This window comes from Phallusia mammillata, chromosome 1 (assembly GCF_965637545.1).
Source record: "Phallusia mammillata chromosome 1, kaPhaMamm4.hap1.1, whole genome shotgun sequence".
Lineage (NCBI taxonomy): Eukaryota > Metazoa > Chordata > Ascidiacea > Phlebobranchia > Ascidiidae > Phallusia > Phallusia mammillata.
The window spans coordinates 28,864,553-28,886,130 of record NC_137252.1 but is presented as its reverse complement, the minus strand read 5'-3'; the positions used below and the strand labels follow the sequence as shown (position 1 = coordinate 28,886,130).

Sequence of the window (21,578 nt, the reverse complement as noted above, 5' to 3'; positions counted from 1 at the left end):
GCTGTGGCTCTGTCATGAAGAAGAGACCAACTAAATTAGTTCAGAGGGTTAATAAATTACCTCAACCCCATAGGGGCAAATAACTAGAGGAAAGTTAGTCGCAGAAGATGTATAACTTCAGTGTTGTTAGCCGGACGGGTTCGGGCTTAAGGATGAGGATGAACAAAACGGGTTAAATTCAGGACTAAATTGACACCCAGTCACATTTGCGTCGAAATTTCCACTACATTGCCCCCCCCCCCCTCATAAGGAAAAAATCGGCCAAATTTGGACTATATTTTAAAATTGTTTGGATTTAAGATCCCTACACTTTCAGATTCGGGTCGAGTTTAAGTCCCAATTTCTGGTACGCATTATGATCGTTGCAAATCGCCTCTAGGGGCAATACCCCCACTCCAGGAAAAATTATAAATAAAAACACGTTGATAGCTCGGTGTTTTTTAATCCAACTTGCACAAAGTCACAACATTTTTGGTCCTTCTAAAAATTTTGGCCTCTACTAAAATATTGAGTTAGGCGACTTGCCCATGCACAACTCAATGTCCCTATAACAACACATTTGTACAAACAATTATGACACCAAACATAATAATGAATCGACAATAGGCACAATTGTACAAGATTACGTCCGGTCGATAAAGTTCATTTTACAAAATTAAACCAGTTTTAAGAATGAGGCTTGATTCGGTGTGCGTTTCTTGATCATGAGAAGTGGTGACGAAAAATCAATAATTACCCCAACCTATGCAGTAACAACGCTAAATGACAGTTCATTCGTCAATCGCTAAATGCCAACTGAAACGGCAAAACGACAATTTGAATTACTCGCCTCAGAAAAAAATCAAAAAAATTAAAAAAGTCATAGTTTTGTGGATTTAAAGGCCTTTTATGATATTATTAAGAAGCGCCAATAAAGGCATGTATCCTTTAGTGCAGTGGATCTCAACCTCATACTGGTCGCGTTCCACCTAAACGGTTTTTTTATCATCGCTTACAACCCTGTTTAAATGGGTTGCCCAAGAAAAAAGGGTATTCCTTCTTGACTCATATTTCTGAAACCAGCGAGGTTAGCAATTTTTATAGAATGTACAAGACATGAGTTTCACCCAAAAACCAGGGCTGATTAGTTGGATCAGTTGAGTTGGAATTGTTGATCTGACTTCAATTAAGTATGCGCGAAATCTACTCGTGTATCTTATGAAAAGCTCCAGGATACCACTAGTGGTACGAATACCACGGGTTGAGAACCACTGATTTAGTGCGATATAAACCACTGGCAGCGCTAGAGATTAAACGCACACCCGACTTTTGTCGTCAGGTCCTGTGACATGATCTACATTCTACAAGCTGTTTGAGTTCTAAAAAAATATTTTGTGGGGCATCTCTTTCTTACTGCATGCTGGTTAGAAATCCATGGTTCAAAGCACCTGATCTGCCCATTTCTTCCCGGCACTTGTTCGTTTGTGGAGGCGGTGAGATTTTGATATTTGTTAACAACTGTTTTTCACAACAGGCCTGCATCAGATGGCAGTTATCCTTTTGGGACTTTCACAACATGTTTCACAATATGAAAAATTACCTTGTTTTTAGACAAAGAAACGAAAAACGCATTTTGTATTTTTTACTAATAGTCCAAATCATATTGGCTAGCACAAAAAAACTGCGGTAGGATTTGGTCCTTTCAGATCAGCGAATCGGGACGAAAAAGTGCGATCCTGCCATCGATCTCCCGAAAGCAGGGGAGGAGATGCTCGATGGTAAATCTCGGACCACCATTCCAATGTCACCAATGACTGTCCTCGGGACATTCGAATTTGTCTATTGGATCGCAGGAAACGTTCCGGGGAACCGCTACGCTGTTTCCGTTTAAGCGTATTTCACTTGTGCAGCAGAACCTGCGGTTTTAACCACTGTTATGTGCAACCGACTGTACTTGGCTAGACTTGACTTCATTTGATGGTGAATTTAGCTGGAGTTTAATTAAACAAGATTAATATTTTAACATCCATGTGATTAGTTGTTACTTTTTTACCTATACCAGCGCTTGTTGTATGTGCTTACTAAATGGCCAGGTAAAGTCGCGGATATGTTTCTAATTTGGTTCACAATAAAAGGAACAACAAAGAAAACACAGCAAAAACGTTCACACTATCATTGTACACTTCGGGCTTGCAATAAATCTATGTCACTGCACAGCATGGAAAATGACTCGCAACAAATGATAAATGTTTTGTGACATTGTGCACCTCGGAATAGCAAAGCTGCAGCATTCCTATGCTAAACTCAAATGCTCGCGTACACTTAAAGTGGTACTTAAGTGTGTTTACTTGCGGACGACACTGTCAATTTTCGCAACACTCAAGTGGCTGCAATTACATAGCGCCCAAAAAAAGCCGGACGTTTGGAATTCGCCAATAAAACCACCCTATTGAACAACTTGCGCAGTCAGATGAGGTTAAAGCCAGGTCTTCGAATGCCAGCAAAGACCCAATTGTGACGACACAGAACGTGGTACTCAGTTGTGTGAATTGCATTTACAGCTGTGCTGCATGCCTGATTACAAGTTAAGCGTAGCCGATCATAGCTAAATGGTCTCCAAAGTAGCTGGGCCCTGGAGGTGAGAAAAGTCGCAGACATGAATGTGTATATCCACTGTGAATTGACAGCACAGTGTCATGGATGATCAGTCAGATTTCGTACAGATTTTTTTTTCAGATTTGTAGATTGTTTGATTGTTTTAACTTGGTTTGAAAAAGCTTTTGCATCAGATAATACTATTTGTTAGCTGAATCACATGATATAAAACCAGAATGCGAAGCATGTGTTCAGATGTAATCATACTCCGAACGTAAAAAAAAGTGTATGCCATGGGATAATTGCAGTCATTAGTGTTTACAGACAGTCGGCAAGTTAAATGACAAGCGCATTTAGATGTTGTCAATGCAAAGGTAGCAATGCGTGGGCAGTGTCAAGAATGGGTAGCAGTTTTTAATGTGCTGCTGGTTAAAGTTTTCTGTAGGTTTTAAAAATTTCTAGTTTACAGTCAAACGACAGACCTTGTTTGGTATTACTTAGTATTGTACTGTGTCTGCCGGTAAAATGTTGAACGAACGGGCAGCGACTATAACAAATAGCCTTACACGCTTGGGTAAACTCATTGTGTCGTCACACAGGCAGTCGCGGGATCCATCATTCGTCACAACTCAATTCGTCGGCGAACATTGCACGCAAAAATTGGCTCAGTCGAGGGAAGGCGATCGAAATGTCGCTGGGATAGCTACTATCACTGTTATCACAACAAACAATATACGGCGCGTAAGACGACCGTTATTGTTGTCAGTGTGTTTAACTTAGATGCGTAACTGCTGATTTTTGGGCGATACAGGTCTCAGGTAAATACGTTTGCCCTGCTTTTTTCTTACGTGGTGATTTTTGTCGCTGTCCGAATGAAATGATATACTACGACTCGGCAACAAGAGGCGTGCAGTATTTACGGCGCTTCTACAGCGAAGACTATATGTTAGTCAAGGAATTTCGGATCAATTGTAGTTTCATTAAAAACTGAGTTGTCGGTCGTCAGGATTTAGAAGTCCATGTTTGATGTTGCGGGGGAGGTAATACTTGCATGCTCGGCGGCGACCAATTTCTAACATTAAATATTTCATGAGAGCGGGTATAGGTTTTGTCGGAAATGAATTCAGGCTGCAGAATTAAGGCTTGCATCTTGTTATCCTTTTGTCGTAACAGCTTGCACAGCAATAATTGTTGTTGCACAGAATGGTTGTGTCTTTTGTATTCAGTTTAGAAACGTACATTTTTGAACTACTTGAAGGCGCCAGCATTGAGCATCCAAAATCCCAGAGCGTCTAATCGATTTCCGCCACAAACTTGCGTTCGATTGGTTGCATTTTATTATCTTTCGTAGATCCCGAATGCGACTCTTCGATTTAAACTTATTGATCGATAAAATTCGATTTGAAACTCCTCTTAAAGTGTAGTCACAGTCCAAGGCCACAAATATTAGTAAGTTAGTGAAACAGGCGTACCAGAACGTTGGGTTTAGCTGCTTTAATAGTAAGCATACAACTTGCTATTAGGAATGCAATTTTGGCACAAGGTTCAACGAAAAACTCTCTTTAACGATTGGCGAGTATTTATAGCTTAAAGCGTGTCGATTTTGTGGCATCTGACTCACTAGGGCCATTTCGCTGTCAAATTGCCATGAAAACAGGATGGGCCTCCATTATAATGACCGGTGAGGTTTACAGTTGACTTAGTGAAGCCCGCTTAGCGATTTGTTAGAAAAACAGAGATCCTGTTTGAGACATTTGCAAAATTGAATTATGTATCTATTTAAATAAGGTTAAAGCTATTTTGAAACCAGGGTACAGCATAATGAAACGCAATGTGGGTGGTTGAGCTATTTTAAACGTTGTTTAGTAGTTTTAATAGAGTTGACAGCATTAACGTTTGCTTTGCTTGCTTTTGCGACAGCTAATTCAAAGTTGTCATTTGTTTAGACTTGCAAGGTTGAACAGAAAACCCCAATAAAATTTCGCTTCGTGCAGTCATTTACAATATTCATACCATAGCAACGCGACATAATTTCATGCCACTGGGCAGATCTCTGTACCCGTGCCTATACCCTGATACCAAGCGCCAAACTGAATTACTTTTCAGCATTCAAGGCGTTCGCTTGCAACAGCAAACACCTGGTTGACAGATTCTCAAAACAAGGCACCACTCTTGAGCAAGCAAAGGGCGCTTTAATAAAACACGGGTCACTTACGCCGCGATCCCACGTCAAGCTGAAAACGCGTCAGCTTGGGGACTCGTACATCGCGGGCAGGACAATACGCAATCATGCAGCCATGTAAGACGAATATTGACTTTGGCTAAAGGGCGATACACGAAAACCGACCTGTGGTCTTTCCGTGCGACCGATATTGTTTGAACAAATCTCAGTCGCTCGCCAAAATCATTTTGTTTGCTTAAAGCCTCTTCCCGGAGATAAGCTGAAATGTTGGGTCCCACTAATACCACTGTCCCACATACAAGTGGTCAATAAAAGCATCTCCTCCTGCGCAGGAGATCGGTGATAACGAGGCCTTTGTAAATGTAATTTTCCGACGTTTACCACCTTTGTGTGTTCTAGCTGATAATGTTGACTATTTAAAAGCATTTTTATGGATTGCCTTTGTTAAAATGTTGTTACGATTTTTGGGCTTTAATAATATTCCCAATACTGTAATGTGTGTAAAGCGTTGCAAAAATTTGCTACGTGGACCAGTAACGGTATATTGAAACGTTCGATCATGGCGATCTTATAGTGATAACGTTTATATTTTTTGAACAAAGTAAATTTGGAAGCAAAATCTTGATTGGGTTTCACAAGTGTAAATATGTTTTAGTCAGTTAGTAAGGCATTCTAACTCATGCTGAGTTACAAAATTGCCTGAATCACCAAAAAAACGTATAGGCCTACTGAAAAACATTCACGTCTAAGACTGATTGAAAACCTAAAGAAATGTTGTGGGTTTTCAAGTGCACACTGTCACTTTTTCTGTATACAACAACCCACGTATTATTGTTGTTACGCACGACGACACGTTATTATGAAACGAGCCAGCGACCATTGACTTGACCTTGGGCTGTGTTACGCGACAATTGTGACGTCACAATCGAAAACGGAAATTGAATTGTTTTCGTCAGAGGCCTTTTGTGACGACGAATGAAGGTAGTTTTCGGAAAATGTTTTATGAGTCTGGAAAATAATAATGGTAAAATGCGAGTAACGAGTGTGGGTATTTTCACAAACTAAAAGTGTTAGTTTTGAACCGAAGAATGTAGTAATTCGGATTGAAATTGTATTATGTTCAGCGTGCAGGAAAGAAGTGACAAAATTATAATAAGATTCGAGAAAGAATGGTAATTTGCTTTTGACAAAACAGGAGATTTGGAAATACGAGGTTAGAATTCATCTCTAAGTCTAGACATAAATTGCACTGAAATAAAAATTGGACGGGAAATGCTTCGGCACCTTTTGACGCTGCTTTGATGCTACTGTTCAGAACGGCGATTTAAAAGTTTACAGAGGGTCGTTTAAAATGGTTTAGTTGTCAGAATTCTCGCTGGAATGCATTTTCGTTCTTGGGTTTCATGCAAACACTCCTGCAAATCCAAAAACCAACAAACGTGGCTAGATTCCCAGAATGTGGACATTTTTGCAAATCCGCATATAAACTTCTGCTACAACGTTCATGTCAATCTAAACCCGCAGGTGTCGTTCAAACACACCAGATTAGTTCCTCAGTGCACAAGTTTAACTTCGCCTTTTACTTAGTGTGTGATGACTAAAGGTGACCACAGCCTTTAAGGTTCACTGTTCTCGCACGGTTTTGGTCTACTTAGTCGCTCCCTTGTGTGTTGTGTCGAAACATTACTACTAGGGTTGTGTTTGTGTTCGCAAATGCATTGACAGCTTCGTTGAAATTTTGCAACTGCTTTTTGGTAATAGGGAGTTAGAATACCAAGCTTTAACAAAATACCAAGTTTTGCATGTTTCTTAACTCAAAGGGCTGAAATTGATAAAAAAAAAAAAAATCAAAGGGCTGAAATTGATAAAAATCGCAATAGAAAGTACCCTACAGCATTAGTTTAAGCTTGCTACAGGTTTTTATGGGTAAATTTCCTTTGCAGTTTTGTTGTTTTGATGGGAAGTAATCTTTTGCTAAAAGTATTTAGTCTTCAACGACGATACAGTCTTCATAAAATTTTTAGATATTCGCAGCAAAGACGTTACTCGAGTATGATTAGCTATAAGGCACAAAACACGTGTATGGGTGTGGGTCTATTTACATTATGAGCCGAACCGCCATGCACTACTGACAGACAATGAGTGAATTTTTGTTGTTGTTTTGTGTCTTTATACTCAGGACACTTATTTACAAAGTAGAGGTTTAGCGTCTTGCTTAAAGCCGTAAGACATCTCACGGTAGTTGGTGCAGAATAGAAGGTGCATATACACAGCAGTGTGCAAAGGAATTCAGGTTTTTGGTCAGTGGGCCAGTGACGTTTAACGTTGAGGCTGTAGTGTAGAAAAGAAGTTTTTATTGATCCGCAATGTGCGCGTTTTGATTATGTGCGCAGATAAATAAAATATAATAATTCAATTTGTATCAAAACAATGTCCACGAAGACGGTTTTGTTTGGTTACATTTTTCCACTTACTGTTGGCCCAGATCGAAATGTTTGGATTGAATTTTTCGAATTGGAACAGCAAGGTGATTAAATAGTCAGTAAGTTTTTTTTAATAAATACAGTGAGAACAGTTAGAAAAGATTTAAAACACACATTAGTAGTTTGTTTAACCAGTTTCCCGCGTAAACTGGAATTTATTCTGCTTGTTAACGTCGTTTAATGTTTTATTTGTTTCTGATCACCTAATATATACGTTTCAAAGTAGTTGATATTTTTAGGATTTCTGCTTTTAGTATGAAACATGCAGTTTGCTTTTCGAACTATTTTCGCAAAACTCAAACTTTGCAGAAAAAACTGTTTTTGTTTTCCTTGTTCGGGAAGTTTGCACTGTCAAAGCAATTCTAAATGGACAGCAACAAGTTAAGAGCGTTCGTAGATGTCACTGTTATTGGCTTCAAATGAACCGTGGGCGCCTTTCAGAAGGCACCATTGCACTGAAGCGGCGACACGGCCAGTGAAAATACGTGCGCAAAGCCGGAAAACTGCGCTAGTTTTCCTGCCGATAGATCTCAACTAAACAGTTTGGAAACCAATTGTCTGGTTGATCGGGCCATTAACGTAAACGATTGCTACTGGTGGTTTTATTGATTGATGGTGATGCTTTTTATTGGTGGGATACGCTTTATTGCGTGTGTTTTATTGAACCAGGTATGGGGAATGCTATAGCACAGCTGGTAGTAAACGTTATTATGTCTGAACTACAATCTCCTGTAACCTCTTTACCATCTTCGAATTGTCGTATATGCCTGTTGTAGCCACGACTTTTTGTCCAAATGTATTAAAGCATTATTCAGCAACGTATTGTAACGTATAAGCTGAAACACTCGTATCGTTTAATCGCAAACACCCACCTAATTGCTAAGCTTTGAATAATGTATATTTAATAAGGTCACAGAATAACGATAAGTGCTTAGTGCAACAGATGTGTTCATGTTAGACAAGAAAGTGTCAATAGATGTACATCAATAGTCAACATGAGTTTTTCATAGCTGTCCATCGCAATCAATTACCGCATAACCGCCTGGTTGTAGCATAGAAATTGCACAGCATAATTGCTTGGTGTTTTGAGCGCTTATGGTCAAGAGGCATAACCTGCGACACTCGCTCAAAAGTCGGTGACCCTTTAAGCAGGTTGGGTAAAAAATCAATGCAATACCAGGCCACGCGTAAAACAGTCGCGAAAACAATAGGCGGACAATCGGAGGGTGAAGGCAACAGCAACCCCGAACCTGGCCACCTGTCGCCCCCAACTTTATCCACCCGCCACCCTCCTCACTGTATAGTCGTGGGAAGGACATTTTTCTGCGCTGGTGCATTTACGTAAACAGGCTACGGCTGCTTTGGGTCTTTTGTTCCCGTGCACCGGGTCCTTGGCGACAGTTTTTAGGAGGTTATATCCATTTTCAATTGGCCGGATCGGTAACATTTGGTGGTCGTGTCCCTTCTTCGTCGCTTGGAGCAGTTTGTAACCTTTGTGGAGCAGTTTAGGCGAGCGTTGTGCGGTTGGTGGTGAAGGAAGTTAAAGTGTTGGGTTTAGTTGTCAGCTTTAGTATGTCAGGTTAGAAGCTGCAGTGTTGTTGGATAATATTTGATGTGAAGCATTTTTTTGATAGTTGCTCTTTCAGTATTTATTTGATAAGATATATAACAAACTTGTTTGGGTGAAAAATAAAACAGGTAGCGGGTTTTTCATTTGTTAAGCGTTTTGTGCCGTTATTTGTTACGTTGTTGGTTTACCCAAATATTAGTACACCAGAAATCGCATTTTTGTGCGTTAGATGCCACAAATTAAAAACATATATATGTGTAAATTTTAATGCCCACACACCTTACTACAATAATATATTTTACATTAAAGATCGCTACTGCGATTTTAGGTCGTTGGCGCGATCAAATTGGAACGTATTGGAACGTATTTGAACGCGGCGAACCTATTTGACCAAGACATTTTCAGGGCACAATAGATCGCCAATTCGGGTTCATACAAATTTTGACCCGATCTCTCGAAATGCCTTTGTGACAAGACAATGGCGGTCGAGCTTTATTTCTGTGAGGTAGGAATCCGCTTGTCGGTTCCCTTGTCACGCAAAGTCCGCTACTTGGCTTTGCGGGTTCAAGTTGCGATCCTTGGTTTACCCCACGAACACCGCGAAACTGTTTGCGTTTAACGGTACTTTGACCGTGAATGAAGTTGATATGTTGACCTGCATTGTGTGCCTTGTTGTTGCGGCAAGACAGTAAAACACCTGTGGCGAAAAATTAGGGTAACTTTTAACGTTTAGGTGTGTTTAAATGTGTTTGTGGTTGTAGAGAGAAGCGGTAAAGTTTGTTGTTCATATCTGTGGTAAAACGTGTAGGTTTAGAATTTATAAAGACGATGATTATTTGATCGTGGTTGAAAGTTGATTGAAGCTAATTCAAGTTTCTAGCATAAAAAGTTGTATCTAATTGAGTTTATCCAGAATCCAGAAGGGATACGTCGAAATTAAACAAACATACGGGGAATGCTTTAAAAACCGTATTCTAAAATGTGCAAAATATTCCTGATAAATATTAAATGGGTTGCAGGGTTTTGAAACTCAGTTTTACCCAAAATAGAACGACTACAACCGTTTCAGATAGCGGACAAACCGTTTCAATCTTAGGCGGGTTTCGTATTGATCTCGTCTAAAGCTCAGTAACCCATTACTGCCATGTACAGCTGTTTTCCGTAAATGTACCGCCCTCTCATGTGGTGCAGTTAAACGTTTTCAAACCGAACCACCAACATTAGGCAAGTGCTTGTGTGAACCATATCGACATTGAGTTTCCAATTACGGTCGGTTTACCTAAAAATCACACGCCCCAATAATGTGGAGTTCCACCAGGCGTGGCGGTGGGTTGCTGGTTAGCCGACAGCCGTTCAAGCGTGACCCGTTTAGAGTGTGAAAATAGTGGTTTTCGTTGCAAGACACTGATAATGTGTTTTTCATCTATTCCACGTCGGTGCTATGTCCGACTAAGCCATTTTAACACAACGGTGTGTTTTAAATGTGCTACTCTTATTACTCGGGTATTGACTTCAGGAGGTAATATATTTGCATTAAATTGAAAAACTTCTCAATCTCTGAAAATCAAATTACTACTACATGCGTTAAATGCCGTTTTATCTCAACATTACGTAACTTTAATCTGCACTAAAGCAAGTAACTTCTAAGTCCAACTTGAGAACAAAAAGGCCTAACCGCATGGTGGCAATAAAGATTAACAAGTTTTAAGAGCGTTTTTTATTACAGTTTTCAAAACATATGAAATAATTAAATTATCGCAAATTCTATCCATGTGGAATTCCCAACATTAGGTTTGTAGTAACACAAGAAAAACATTCCATCAAATTTTTTGTCCCCAAATCTTATTTGGTGTCACATCAAGAGATGCAACAGTGGCATTCGATTTCCATTGTACGAGTTCGCCCCTAATCCCATGCACTTCAGCCTTTATCAAGTTACCCAGAAGCCACATTATAACATGCAGGGAGCCCGTAGTGTTTCCCACGTAACAGTACACTCATTGTCTCGGTTTGTGACGTCAACAACATTCGATTGTGTGGTCGACCCCTGGGTGAGGACCCAATTGGGGGTTCGGTCAGACGAGGTCGAATTCCGCCACGAAAACAACCCCAAATAGTGGGTGACTGGGTGAATTATTATCTGTAGTAGGCCAAGGAACAACACGTTTGAAACAGATATAGTACTTATCGCGTCTGCAATCTTTCGGTCGTGTTTAAAAAGTTTAGTTAATCGATTGCCCGAAAATGGTTCGTGACGTTTCAGAGATGACGTCTTGCTGGGTCATTTGTGTGTTAGTGGCCCCTATTTTTGACGTCATTGGGGATTTTTCGGGTTTGAGTCAATAACGATTGTTGACAAGTTTGAACTCCGAAATATATTTTTGCTACAAATTATGAAAATAACTTTTTGTAGTGTATTTTCGTGTTTCCTCAACTTTTCGTTTAAGGTTTTTTTTTCGTTTAAACAAGCAGATCATTGTAAAAATATATTGCACGAAAAAAAAGGTTGTAAAAGTATTGTTTGCAGCTTTCATCTTTCAAAACTATATAATAACACGGCAATAAGTAACCTTGAATTTATCAAAGCAAATAATTGTGTGAGTATCCTTTTACAATCTTCCACAACATGAACTTTCCCGTTGTACTATAATGAGTCAGACTTTGCTAATAGTCCTAATCTATGGTACCTACTTCACGCAATCGCCACTGTGTAAAATGTTTTAAACTTTAGGAGAAAGCTTCTGTGGTCGTAAACAGACTATCGCCGCTGCAGCCACGATGTTGTAACGTTAAACAAGAGTTCCGGTATTTTGAAAAAAATGTAACAACACTATTATCACGTTTAACATGGAAACCCGGTCGACTACAACTCATCACTGTGTGAATAAAAATAATAAACCTTAAATACAAATTTATTTCATAATGACCTTAAGGTGGATACGACGCAGGTTATGAGTAAAAAGTAAGAGTGTAAAACATAAAGCGCACAAAAAACGTGTCAATTATATTTACAAAGTTGTCTTATTTTTTTCAGGTACTTTTTTCTGTATAGGCATTTATGTGTGTTTTCCGTTTTGTCATTTACTCCCTTAGTGGATTCAGTTTTGCTTTCACTGTCCGAAGCATGTAATCAAGTGTTCTATACTCATCCATCAATCAACCCGTGCAGTTGGTCGGACATCAAGTGCATACTTTACTGCGACAGGCCGACCCATCCAGTCGACTTGACCGATCGACGGCGCTTCAAAACAAACTACAAGAATTCCAAAACGCGCGACAAACCAGACGCGAGAGGAAGCGGCGCGATGTCGGCCTCGGTCGAAATGGCCCGAAATGTCGAGATAAAGCCGCACGACGGACTGGTGTGGAAAGAAAACGTCGCCCTGGGCGCTACGCTCGCGGAATGCAAACAAACACAGCACGGTGGAAGGCAGGTAGCAGAGGCGGCGAGGCGTGAAGACGATTTTGCGGCGCGCGAAAAACGCCGCTCTAGCCTGGATGGAGTAACTCCGCCGGCAGCGATTTCCTACGAGAACAATTTATCGAATGCGAGCTGTTACTCGACCGACAACTACAGTCCGATAAGCGGTAGAAATTTCAACAACAGCAATAACGCAGAAAAATCGCTGACGCTACCGAGAGCCAAATCAGCAATTAGCAAGCCATCGATTTTGTCTCCGAAACCGTTTGTGGCGCCAAAGCCCCGCGCTCTACTCACAAGTCCAGATCAGGCAAGGTCGGGCAGTGGTGAGAACGTGTTCAAGTTTAACGCGAGGGTCATACGCAGGGTGTCGGCTCCGAGCTTAGCGAATAAGCCAAAGATTTTGTCAGGGCAACAGAATGATAAAAAGCCTGTTCCGTACCCAGCGTTGCTGAATCATTCGCCTGGAATATCTCATTTGGAAAATAACATTGGATCAAAGCATGCTTCTGCAGTGAACAGACCAGCAACGAAACCTGAATCACCAAGACTGAGCCCTAAGGTTACGATGGATAGTCCTGTGTCAGTAGCAACAAGGCCGGCAATGTTGGCACCGCAAGACGGGAGAAAGGTCCCACCCAAAGTGGCCAGTAAGCCAAAAATGCGCCCGGCCCCGCTGGATCTCAAACCTGACACGCAAATGGCAAACGGGACATTGAGTCCCGGACCTGTAGAATCGGATGAACTTTCAAACGCTCCAGTATCTGAAAAGCGCCAAAAGTTTGAAAAAATGAAAATCAAGTTTAAGAAACCTGAGCCCGACCCAGTATTCAACAATAATCAGTCAATGGAGTCCACCAGGAGAAACGGTCCTAATCCAACGGCTAACGAACTGTTTAAAGACATTTTAGCTATGAAAGACCTTGAGTCGTTCGGAATGGAAACAAACGAAGTGTCAGTGACCAATCACGAACCGGAATATCAATCACGTGAGGCCGAGTTGATTGCTACTGCACCCACAGCCGCGGAGCTTGCCTATTTAAATGAACAGCCCTGGTCGTTGAATAATGATAAACCGCGCGAACGAGTCGAATCGTCGCACAATCTCAGCGATCTGAAGCAGAGATACGAACACGAGTTTGAAACCAAACTCATCAACTCCCTTATCTCGCCGACGGAAAAGAAGAAATTGTTTAAAAGCGACTCGACGTCCGCCTCAGGGCTGCCAAAGTCGCCGTCCGCAGTTGATGAAACTCCAGTTCTTACAGCTGAAGTGGGAAAACTTTCACAGGACACAGTGTCGACTATAGAGGCAGCATTTGCGATGCCAGCGTACCCGAAAGCCAGTAAATTCAACTCAAATCACGCAGTGGACTTTTCAGATTTGCCCCCACCGCCAGATTTGCCTCCGCCTCCCGAGCCACCAAAGGGCGACGGCGTGTGGCAAGTTGCTACTACAAACGGTGGGGCAAATAATCATCAGCAGAATGCGGCGGGTGTTGTCGTAAGTGATGTCTTGCGCCCACCGCAAAGAATCGATTGCGAGCGCGCTACGCCCGAGGATATGCCGAGCACGCGCGGAATGGGCAAACAACAGCGTTTTGTCGAAGTCGAAGGGTGCGGGAATAAAGGAGCGCAGTCGAGCGAAGCGTCAAGTTTAAACAGTTCTGCTGGGCGACCAAACGTGACGAAAAGCAGCAGCAACAGTAGAAAGATTCAGCAGCCCGTTGCCCAAGTGAAAGGGACCTTGCAGTACTGGTCAGACGACGGTTCAAACCCGTTCCCAGTGCCAGAAAAACCACAGCGCGACATCGAAGAGGAGATCCTCTACTACGACAATATGGATATTATGGAAAAAGTACGACAGAAGCGAGAAAAAGAAGAACTACGTCGACAGCAGCAAATGCTTTTAGATGCATCGCGTCAACGTGGCGAAGATACGAATGCCAGGCGCAGTAACGATAAGACTGCAACGCGTCCAGACCGCAACGTGCAGATACCCGACAGTAGAACTACTTTCAAAACAGACAAGACTAGTCAGATGTCGCCTGTTCAAGGCCAGCCGTCTAATAAATCTGCGACAAATGATTTTCGCAGCGCCATCGGCGAACTGGAGTATGAATATCAGAAACTGAAAGAAAATCTCGGACAAGATTCAAAAAGCAATTCACCTGCCCCACCGCCGAAGCTACCTCCGAAACAGTTGAAGTTTAACCGTCATTCAGCAAAGCAAATTGCTGAAACGCAGGTTTCACCAGTCGTTACACCGACAGAGCAGGAGAAATCAATTGCTGAACCCAAGCGTCCGAAACCGGCACTTAAATTGAATGTGTCACCACAAAACGCTGCCACCACTCCTCGTGTGCCCCATTTGCCATCGCCTATGCCTCAGCCAAGTCAACCAAGCTTTCAATCACAAGGCAATGCGTCGTCGTCAGCTGCGCCATCCTCGGCCTTGATGCAACAGCACTTGTTAGTACAGCAGTTCTCTCCTGAAGAAATGCGGGCCCGTTCACTGGTTGATGAGCCACTTGCACCAATCCTCGAAGAGGACAGCACTTTCGGGGATTCTTCCTCTTGTGCTTCCTCAGTTACCGAGGACGACGCATCGATGTTTGCCGACGAATATTCGATTTCTTCGCGCAAGGGTCGCAGCGCGTCGCCATTGGAGAGCATGTTGAGCAGCAGTGTATGTTCCTCTCGCAGGCGACTTGCTGACGACAGCGATGACGACATGGCCGACGGGGAAACCACCGAAACTGAAACAGCGATGTCAGAGTATTCGGTACGAGAGAGCGGCAGCACCACAGTGCATTCCACCACCTCTTCCGAGGAATCAGATGCTTCTGTTAAATGGCAAAGTAACCCGATTTCCGGCGGTGATCAGAAACACAAAACCGCTTTTCAACAACAACAGCAGGTGGAGCCGAAACCTTTCCCGCTTCTCATGCGAGAGCAAAGCGCTGGAGAGCGTTCCTGGGATGGTAGAAGCAACACAAGCTCCGTGATACGTTCAACATCTAGGGATTCAGCGACCGACAAAGAAGGAGTGTATGAATTTATAAGTGATGAGGATTCGGGAAGCGTTCCATCTTCGAGGAACAGTCTCAAGCGTGCAACATCCAGGGAAAGCCGATTTTCTGAGTCCTCTGTTAGTGGAGGCAGAAGTGCTGAGGGATCACGGTCGTCTGCTAAAGAAGTAAAGCAGCCCCAGTCACCGATGGAAGAAAAGATTGTCCAGGATGTCGCTCCATATGGAATGGTGGATTTATCCAGGATGGAGCCAACATTCGAAGAGCTCCATTCTCCTCCTCCCCCGACAATATCCAGGGAGCACTCAGGGATGTTCCACCGTTCACCGTCTTCCGGAAGCTGCAATGACATGGAGCCGACTCCGTCCTCCATAATGTCATCAGTTCACGAGTTCAACGAGACTGTCGGCACTTTAAAGAAGACGAGGCGTCACTCAGAGCAGGATGATGGCAACTTAAGCGACACACCAAATTTTCCATTGGATTTTAGCGTGAAACAAAAGACACCCGTTCCGGCCAAAAGAGGAGCACCCGAGTTCAAGCCGCCTCCGACACCTGTCCACGTTCGAAGTCGCTCTGATGGAGGTTTAAAAGATAATGGGGTCGATGAAATTGGATATGATAACTTGGAGAACTATGGAGGTATGGTTTTGTCGATGTATTTAACGAACAATTTGTAACAAAAAGTTCATTTTATGCCAACGAATCTTGAGTAAAAAAACATATTATTTTGAATTTGAAAGTGAACAGTTTGTTTAGCTTTCCAAGCTTATGCTAGTAAATTGCCTTCCACAAATTACCACTCTTTGTAGTAATGCGGGCATAACATAAAAATACAGATACATCGGTTGTGCTTTAAACCTACTTCGACTGGGTAATATATATAACATATCGGTCTTTTGACTTAATACGCTGCAGCCTTTTACAGTTTATGCCTTGCCACTTTATAACTTCTACTACTCAAGAATACTCGAGACGTAAAACGACGTCATTAAAAGTTTTAGTGCGCGTTCAACCGTAACGCTTAAGCCAATTGGTTTGTCACTAATATGATTAATAGTCAGATATGAGAAAGCGCTTTGTCACCATCTAAGTCTTAACAGCAATAGTTGCGCTTTCAGGCCTCGGCATTGACATTGTGCGCCGATGAAACAGCAGACGTGTGTAATGATTGACCCATATGCAAACAAAAGCCGTCAGCACAAAGGCTTCCACTTAGGCTGTGTGTTGAAAGCCTCTAAGGCTGTCTTCATAGCAGCTTAGCGCCCGTACAGCGAAGACAGGAGAGTTTAATAACTGCTGTTCAGATTCAGTTAACAAGGCGTTTAGGTTTAGGAATTTAGGCCAGGTGTAAGGGTAACACTGTTTAGGTCAGTTGTGTCATAAGGCTGGTATTTCTAAGCCCCATTGCGCGACAGCAGACATGTCACGCGTTTAGATTTTGCGAAATTACCACCGATATGTGGATATATATATATATATATGTATATATTCGGGTAGTAGTGAGCGATGTGCTGGGTTTGCTAATTACAATGTTTCCGTGGTTACTTAAAGGCTTTCCGTCGTACTTTCACAACGCGTTACATTCCGGTTTTGTTTTCTCGCCGCAGGGGAGACACGACGCGCCGCCGAGGCACAACGAGCTGACGAGCAAAAACGTGACAAGCCAACGTCTACCAAGTACGCCAAGGCAGTTAAAAAGAAAAGCGATACCGGACGTGCGATTAAGGCTCAACAGCTGTCCAGCAATCGGGTCAACGACTCGCTGTCTTCTGAACTTGGCTTATCAAGGCAAACTGCTGGTAGCAGGTCTAGCCTGCCACTCCCAGCCACCGAGACACATCTGGCCCGCCACAGTTCGGCTGTCAGCGCTTTAGACCGCCATAAAGGAAATATACAGCGCTCGAAAGGCAGTGCCAGCAAGCTTGAATCACTGCAAGTAAAATCACCAAGCGCACGTCGACTCGAAAAGCGTATCGGCGACAATAAACAACAGCAGCAACAGCCGTCGACTTTGCCTCGTGCTCGCACAACTGCAGCAAACGAAAGTAGCGACACATTTGAACGCGAGTATTTGGAAAAAGGGCCATCTCGTAGCGTTGGCGACTTTGAAGAAACTGAACCCCGAAAGCCTGTACCTCAAACTCGAGGTCGAAAGAAGGAGTTGTCGCCAACTCGTACAACTCCGGATATACGACAAAATCTCACTGACGCTTCCCGTAATTTGTCATTAAAACGCAACGAGAAGAAACCTACTTCACCTATCCGTTCTAGGGAGGAAGATAGACACCATTTGGCGACCACAGCCTCGTCTCCAACTCTCCGTGGTTTAGCAGGTGAAAACCACTCCGAACAGACAAAAGAATATCGACCGTTCCCCGTCGGGCAGTTGGACTACGATGAAAATCTTGACGACGGAATCGTAAATCCATACGAAGAGGTTCCGTTCAAATTGGAAGGCGGGCACCATAGTGTCGTACAGCCTCCTTTGGAATCTGAAGAACAAAAAGAAGCAAAGAACAGAGTCCAGGAGATTTTGGATAATATCAAACCGCCTGAGTCGCCATACAAACCCAAACCACCCGTGCCCCGCTATCCTGTAGACTACGATAACTTTTATCTAAACAGCGCTGGTGAATCAAAATCCCGTGCCAGTAGCGGAATAGGAACCGACGAAACTGGAAGATCTAAGATTGGCAGCGCGTCCGGAGCAACATCTTCTTCATCACCTCCTCCTTCTCCATCCACAGAGGAGAGAGCACCGACCTCCGGCTTCTCAGACGGCACTCCAACTCCAATCTCTACTCCTGCATCTGTGAGATCCCACACCCGTTCTTTATCCAAAGGATCTACAGAGGAAAAACAGACTCCGCCCGCGGAAGCCCACACACTTCCGAGGAGGAAGTCACGTGACGATCACGGTGACGACTCGTCCGACACTGCCTCCACTACCACGACGAAATCCGGAATCGGTTTTCAGCTTCGGAGCTTGTTGGGTGGAAACCAGGAGGGCAAATATATCTCTCCGAGTCTCAGGAGGAAGAGGTCGCTTCTGAAGCGATCAAAGTCACCTGGAGGAAGCAGCAGGCGATCCCGAACTCCTCCAAGATCCAAGCCGGACGAAAAACCCGGAAAAGAGCCGGTAGAAGAGCAAACCAGTCCAAAGATAAGAGAGGACGCTGGTGCCAGCAAACGCTCATCAAAGGCAGACCGACAAAGGTAAGATTAATTTGAACTCTTTTTATCGGTAAAAACAGATTTGTCATGCTGAAATGCAACTATTGTGGGAACTGTAAGTCGACGAACAAATTTGTCAAAGAGCCGCGTATCTAGCTTGTTATTAATTCCAGCAACTGCAACGTGTCATACGTGTCGGTCGATGCCACACACCATTAAGATAAACTCTGCAAAAGCCACCCATATCGATTCCTAAATGCAATGTCATTATTTAGTGGTCCAAACAGATCACGTAATTGTAATGGTGGTCTTGTGTATATTGTAAAGTTAAGTGGCGCCCAGCACGGCTAGACTTGTTTATTTATGACTAATTAGTTTATGTTAAAATTCGGCTATTCTCCCATCACCGTCCGCAGTTTTGGCTGTGACGGGTTCTTTGAATACCAGACTACCCACTGGCTTAACATGCATTGCCTTTATCACGTCACTTATCAAAAGTCATTGCCACACCTAAAGTTGCCAAGTTTGGAATTCGGAGCGTGTTCCTGGCAAACTGACAGCGCGTAACGCAGACGAACGAGGGCTTTTCATGCCCGACGTGGTTCTAACCAAATAGCAATTTCACTTTTTGTGGTAAATTCGTTTCGGGCCCGTGGCCTCGGAAAACTAAACAAGCACATACCACTGTTACAGTCACGTTACTGTAGTTCAGTTTTTTCTTAAAACATCGTTGTAATGGCGACAGTTAAGTTTGCTGCACCAAGTTAACGGTTAGGACAGGGAGTTAACGGGCATACTTAACGAATGTGTTACGAAAATTGTGCCAGAAAGAAACTAAATTAGGAAAATATTTGCAAATGGAATAGCGTAATAGACTACCAGTTCGCCTAAATTTATAAAGAACAAACTTTTGGTATGAGTTGATATTAGGTAACATCAGCATTTTTTTACTGGCAGTTTAAAATCAGAAGCGGACTCGGAGCCCTCAACTCCTCGATCGGCTTCCCAGCGTTTGGTTGAGAGACGAGGAAGAGCATCGAAACTGAGATCATCCTTCCGGAGGTCCAAGGCATCCGAACCGGAGGACGATTCTACGGATCAGGCCACGGAACCTGAAAAGAACAAATCGAGGATGTCATCACGATGGAGAAGATCGAAGTCTCAAGATCGATCTCCGACGAGATCAAAGTCAAAAGAACGAAAATGGGGAAGGTTGGTGTTTTGTTGATAGTTTTAGCATGAAACTTTGCAATATAGGCCGATGTCTCGATCCTGGTTGTAGAACATGTGTTTCATTGCTAAAGTGTTGGTCGATTCAATCTTTGAACATTTTTTGACTCCTGGAATGAAACTAAAACAAATGTACCTGTGAAATTGCCTTTAATTAGGTCAAATTGTTTTGTTACGGTTTCAATGATTCGTAGCTGACTTAAATATATGCTAATATATGCATGTACCGTATTTAACATGCTCAAGAACGTTTGAATCTGTCGTAACACAGATTGAAAGTAAATCTTGGTACAAAAATTTTCAACCAATCGCGTTTGATTCAGCTTTGAAGTGTAAAAATTCATCACCAGAAAATGAAATATTTTCCAAGCATATTTTTCACAACCTTTGCAGCTCCAGTCGCCGAGCAAAATCTCAGGAGCGATCAAATCCCAAGGGACTTGAGGCTCGTGAGATTGACATCGGAGAACAGGAGGATGCAGAAGAAGAGCGGGGTGGGAGGAGTTTCTTCCGGAGGAGCAGGAGCAGCTCCCGGAAGCGAGCCTCAAGGTCGAAATCGAGAGATAGAAGAGATGAGGGAAGCGGAGGACGTGGTAGGAATCCCGTAAGTTTCTTCAAGAGGCTCCTCCGCAACAAGAAGGATCAGGATGAGGAAGAAGAGGATAACGACATCGTCCATGTTCCTCTCGGTAAAGGTAATTTCAGATTTCAACTAACCCTGCTACAGTATTAACGCTGTAACTATCAATGCCAAGTTGTTTACAAATTTATAGTAAATTTTAATGAGAATAAGTAGATTGATTTGTCTTTACATGTTGCTTCATGTCACATAACATATTGTTCAGCAGCAGTATGAAGTAATTATTGGGATGATACTTAGACGCAACACATTTCCGATTATTGCATCGTTACCATAAATTGTAATGATTTTAAGTGTAGTTGACTACAGGGCAAAACTATTGGTGGAAATTGAACGTTACTAATGTGACCAGAAAAGCGCAAGTTTACTACGGTACTGAGGTAAAAATGCGGTTAAAACAACGCATTTCCTTTCTAGTGTAAACCACAGCCCTGCAGCCATAATGAAGTAAATACCTAAATCTACACTGTTGTGTGGTATTTTGAAGTTTACTGTAAATAAACATGAAAAAAAAACACTAAGCCAGCTGTAGATCGGGTTATTTGTTTTTACAAATTACCAAAAGGCCTTACAGTTCGGATGTTCAAATGCGTCTTAGAATAGGCCTACCATATTTCCATCCCCCAAAAGGAGGACGCATTGTTAAAAAGAACATGAAAAAATAATTTAGGGACCCCCCAAAAATTAAAAGCTTCAGAAATTAGACGGCATGGAACAGTTTGGATAAAGTTTCACGTTTATCACATAAAATAAGCTTGTATTTTCACAAAAATCCACCTGTATTCTTTAAGAAATAAGCTAAATATGTATATTTGTTTACAAAGGCGTAATTGTCACATATGTATTTTTGGTAAATCAGAAATTCTTTTAAAATGAGAACATTTGGGCACTTTTTGTTGTCCTCGGAGGACAACTTGTTTTTTGTTATAAAGGAGGACATGTCCTCCAAAAAGAGGACGTATGGTAGGCCTATCTTAAAATGAATCAAGTTTGAAGTTACAGATCACTCAGAACGCGAAATAACTAAAATATTATGTAATGTGTATACCTCTGTCAGTAGATAAGTTGTTTTTTCTTAGGTTATAAAGGTGCAGTGTAAACAAATTTAATTTTACGTGACATTTAAGGTAGCCAGTCATTTTGTATTAAAATATCGATAATATTTTTCTAGACATGCTGAATTTACCTTTTACGTCGTAAAACAACTTTTTGGAATACAATTTGAAGTGTTGGGAACAAGTAATGTAATCAATGGTATCTCTGCAAATA

General features: G+C 42.3%; 1 protein-coding gene across 2 annotated transcripts in view; it reads left to right on the top strand.

Annotated features, from left to right (window-relative positions):
- The first annotated feature begins 11,847 nt into the window (after positions 1-11,847).
- The window catches only part of LOC145213828 (uncharacterized), a 20,252-nt gene continuing 10,521 nt past the window's right edge, over positions 11,848-21,578 (top strand). Inside the window, exons 1-4 of one of the 2 annotated variants that reach the window (XM_080082246.1) lie at positions 11,848-15,904; positions 16,873-18,481; positions 19,397-19,651; positions 20,063-20,358. In XM_080082246.1, the coding sequence (XP_079938372.1) occupies positions 12,115-15,904; positions 16,873-18,481; positions 19,397-19,651; positions 20,063-20,358 (5,950 nt within the window). In that variant the 5' untranslated portion in view covers positions 11,848-12,114. Of the gene's footprint in view, positions 15,905-16,872; positions 18,482-19,396; positions 19,652-20,062; positions 20,365-21,578 lie in introns of both variants that reach the window. The other variant, XM_080082238.1, reaches the window with a different exon arrangement.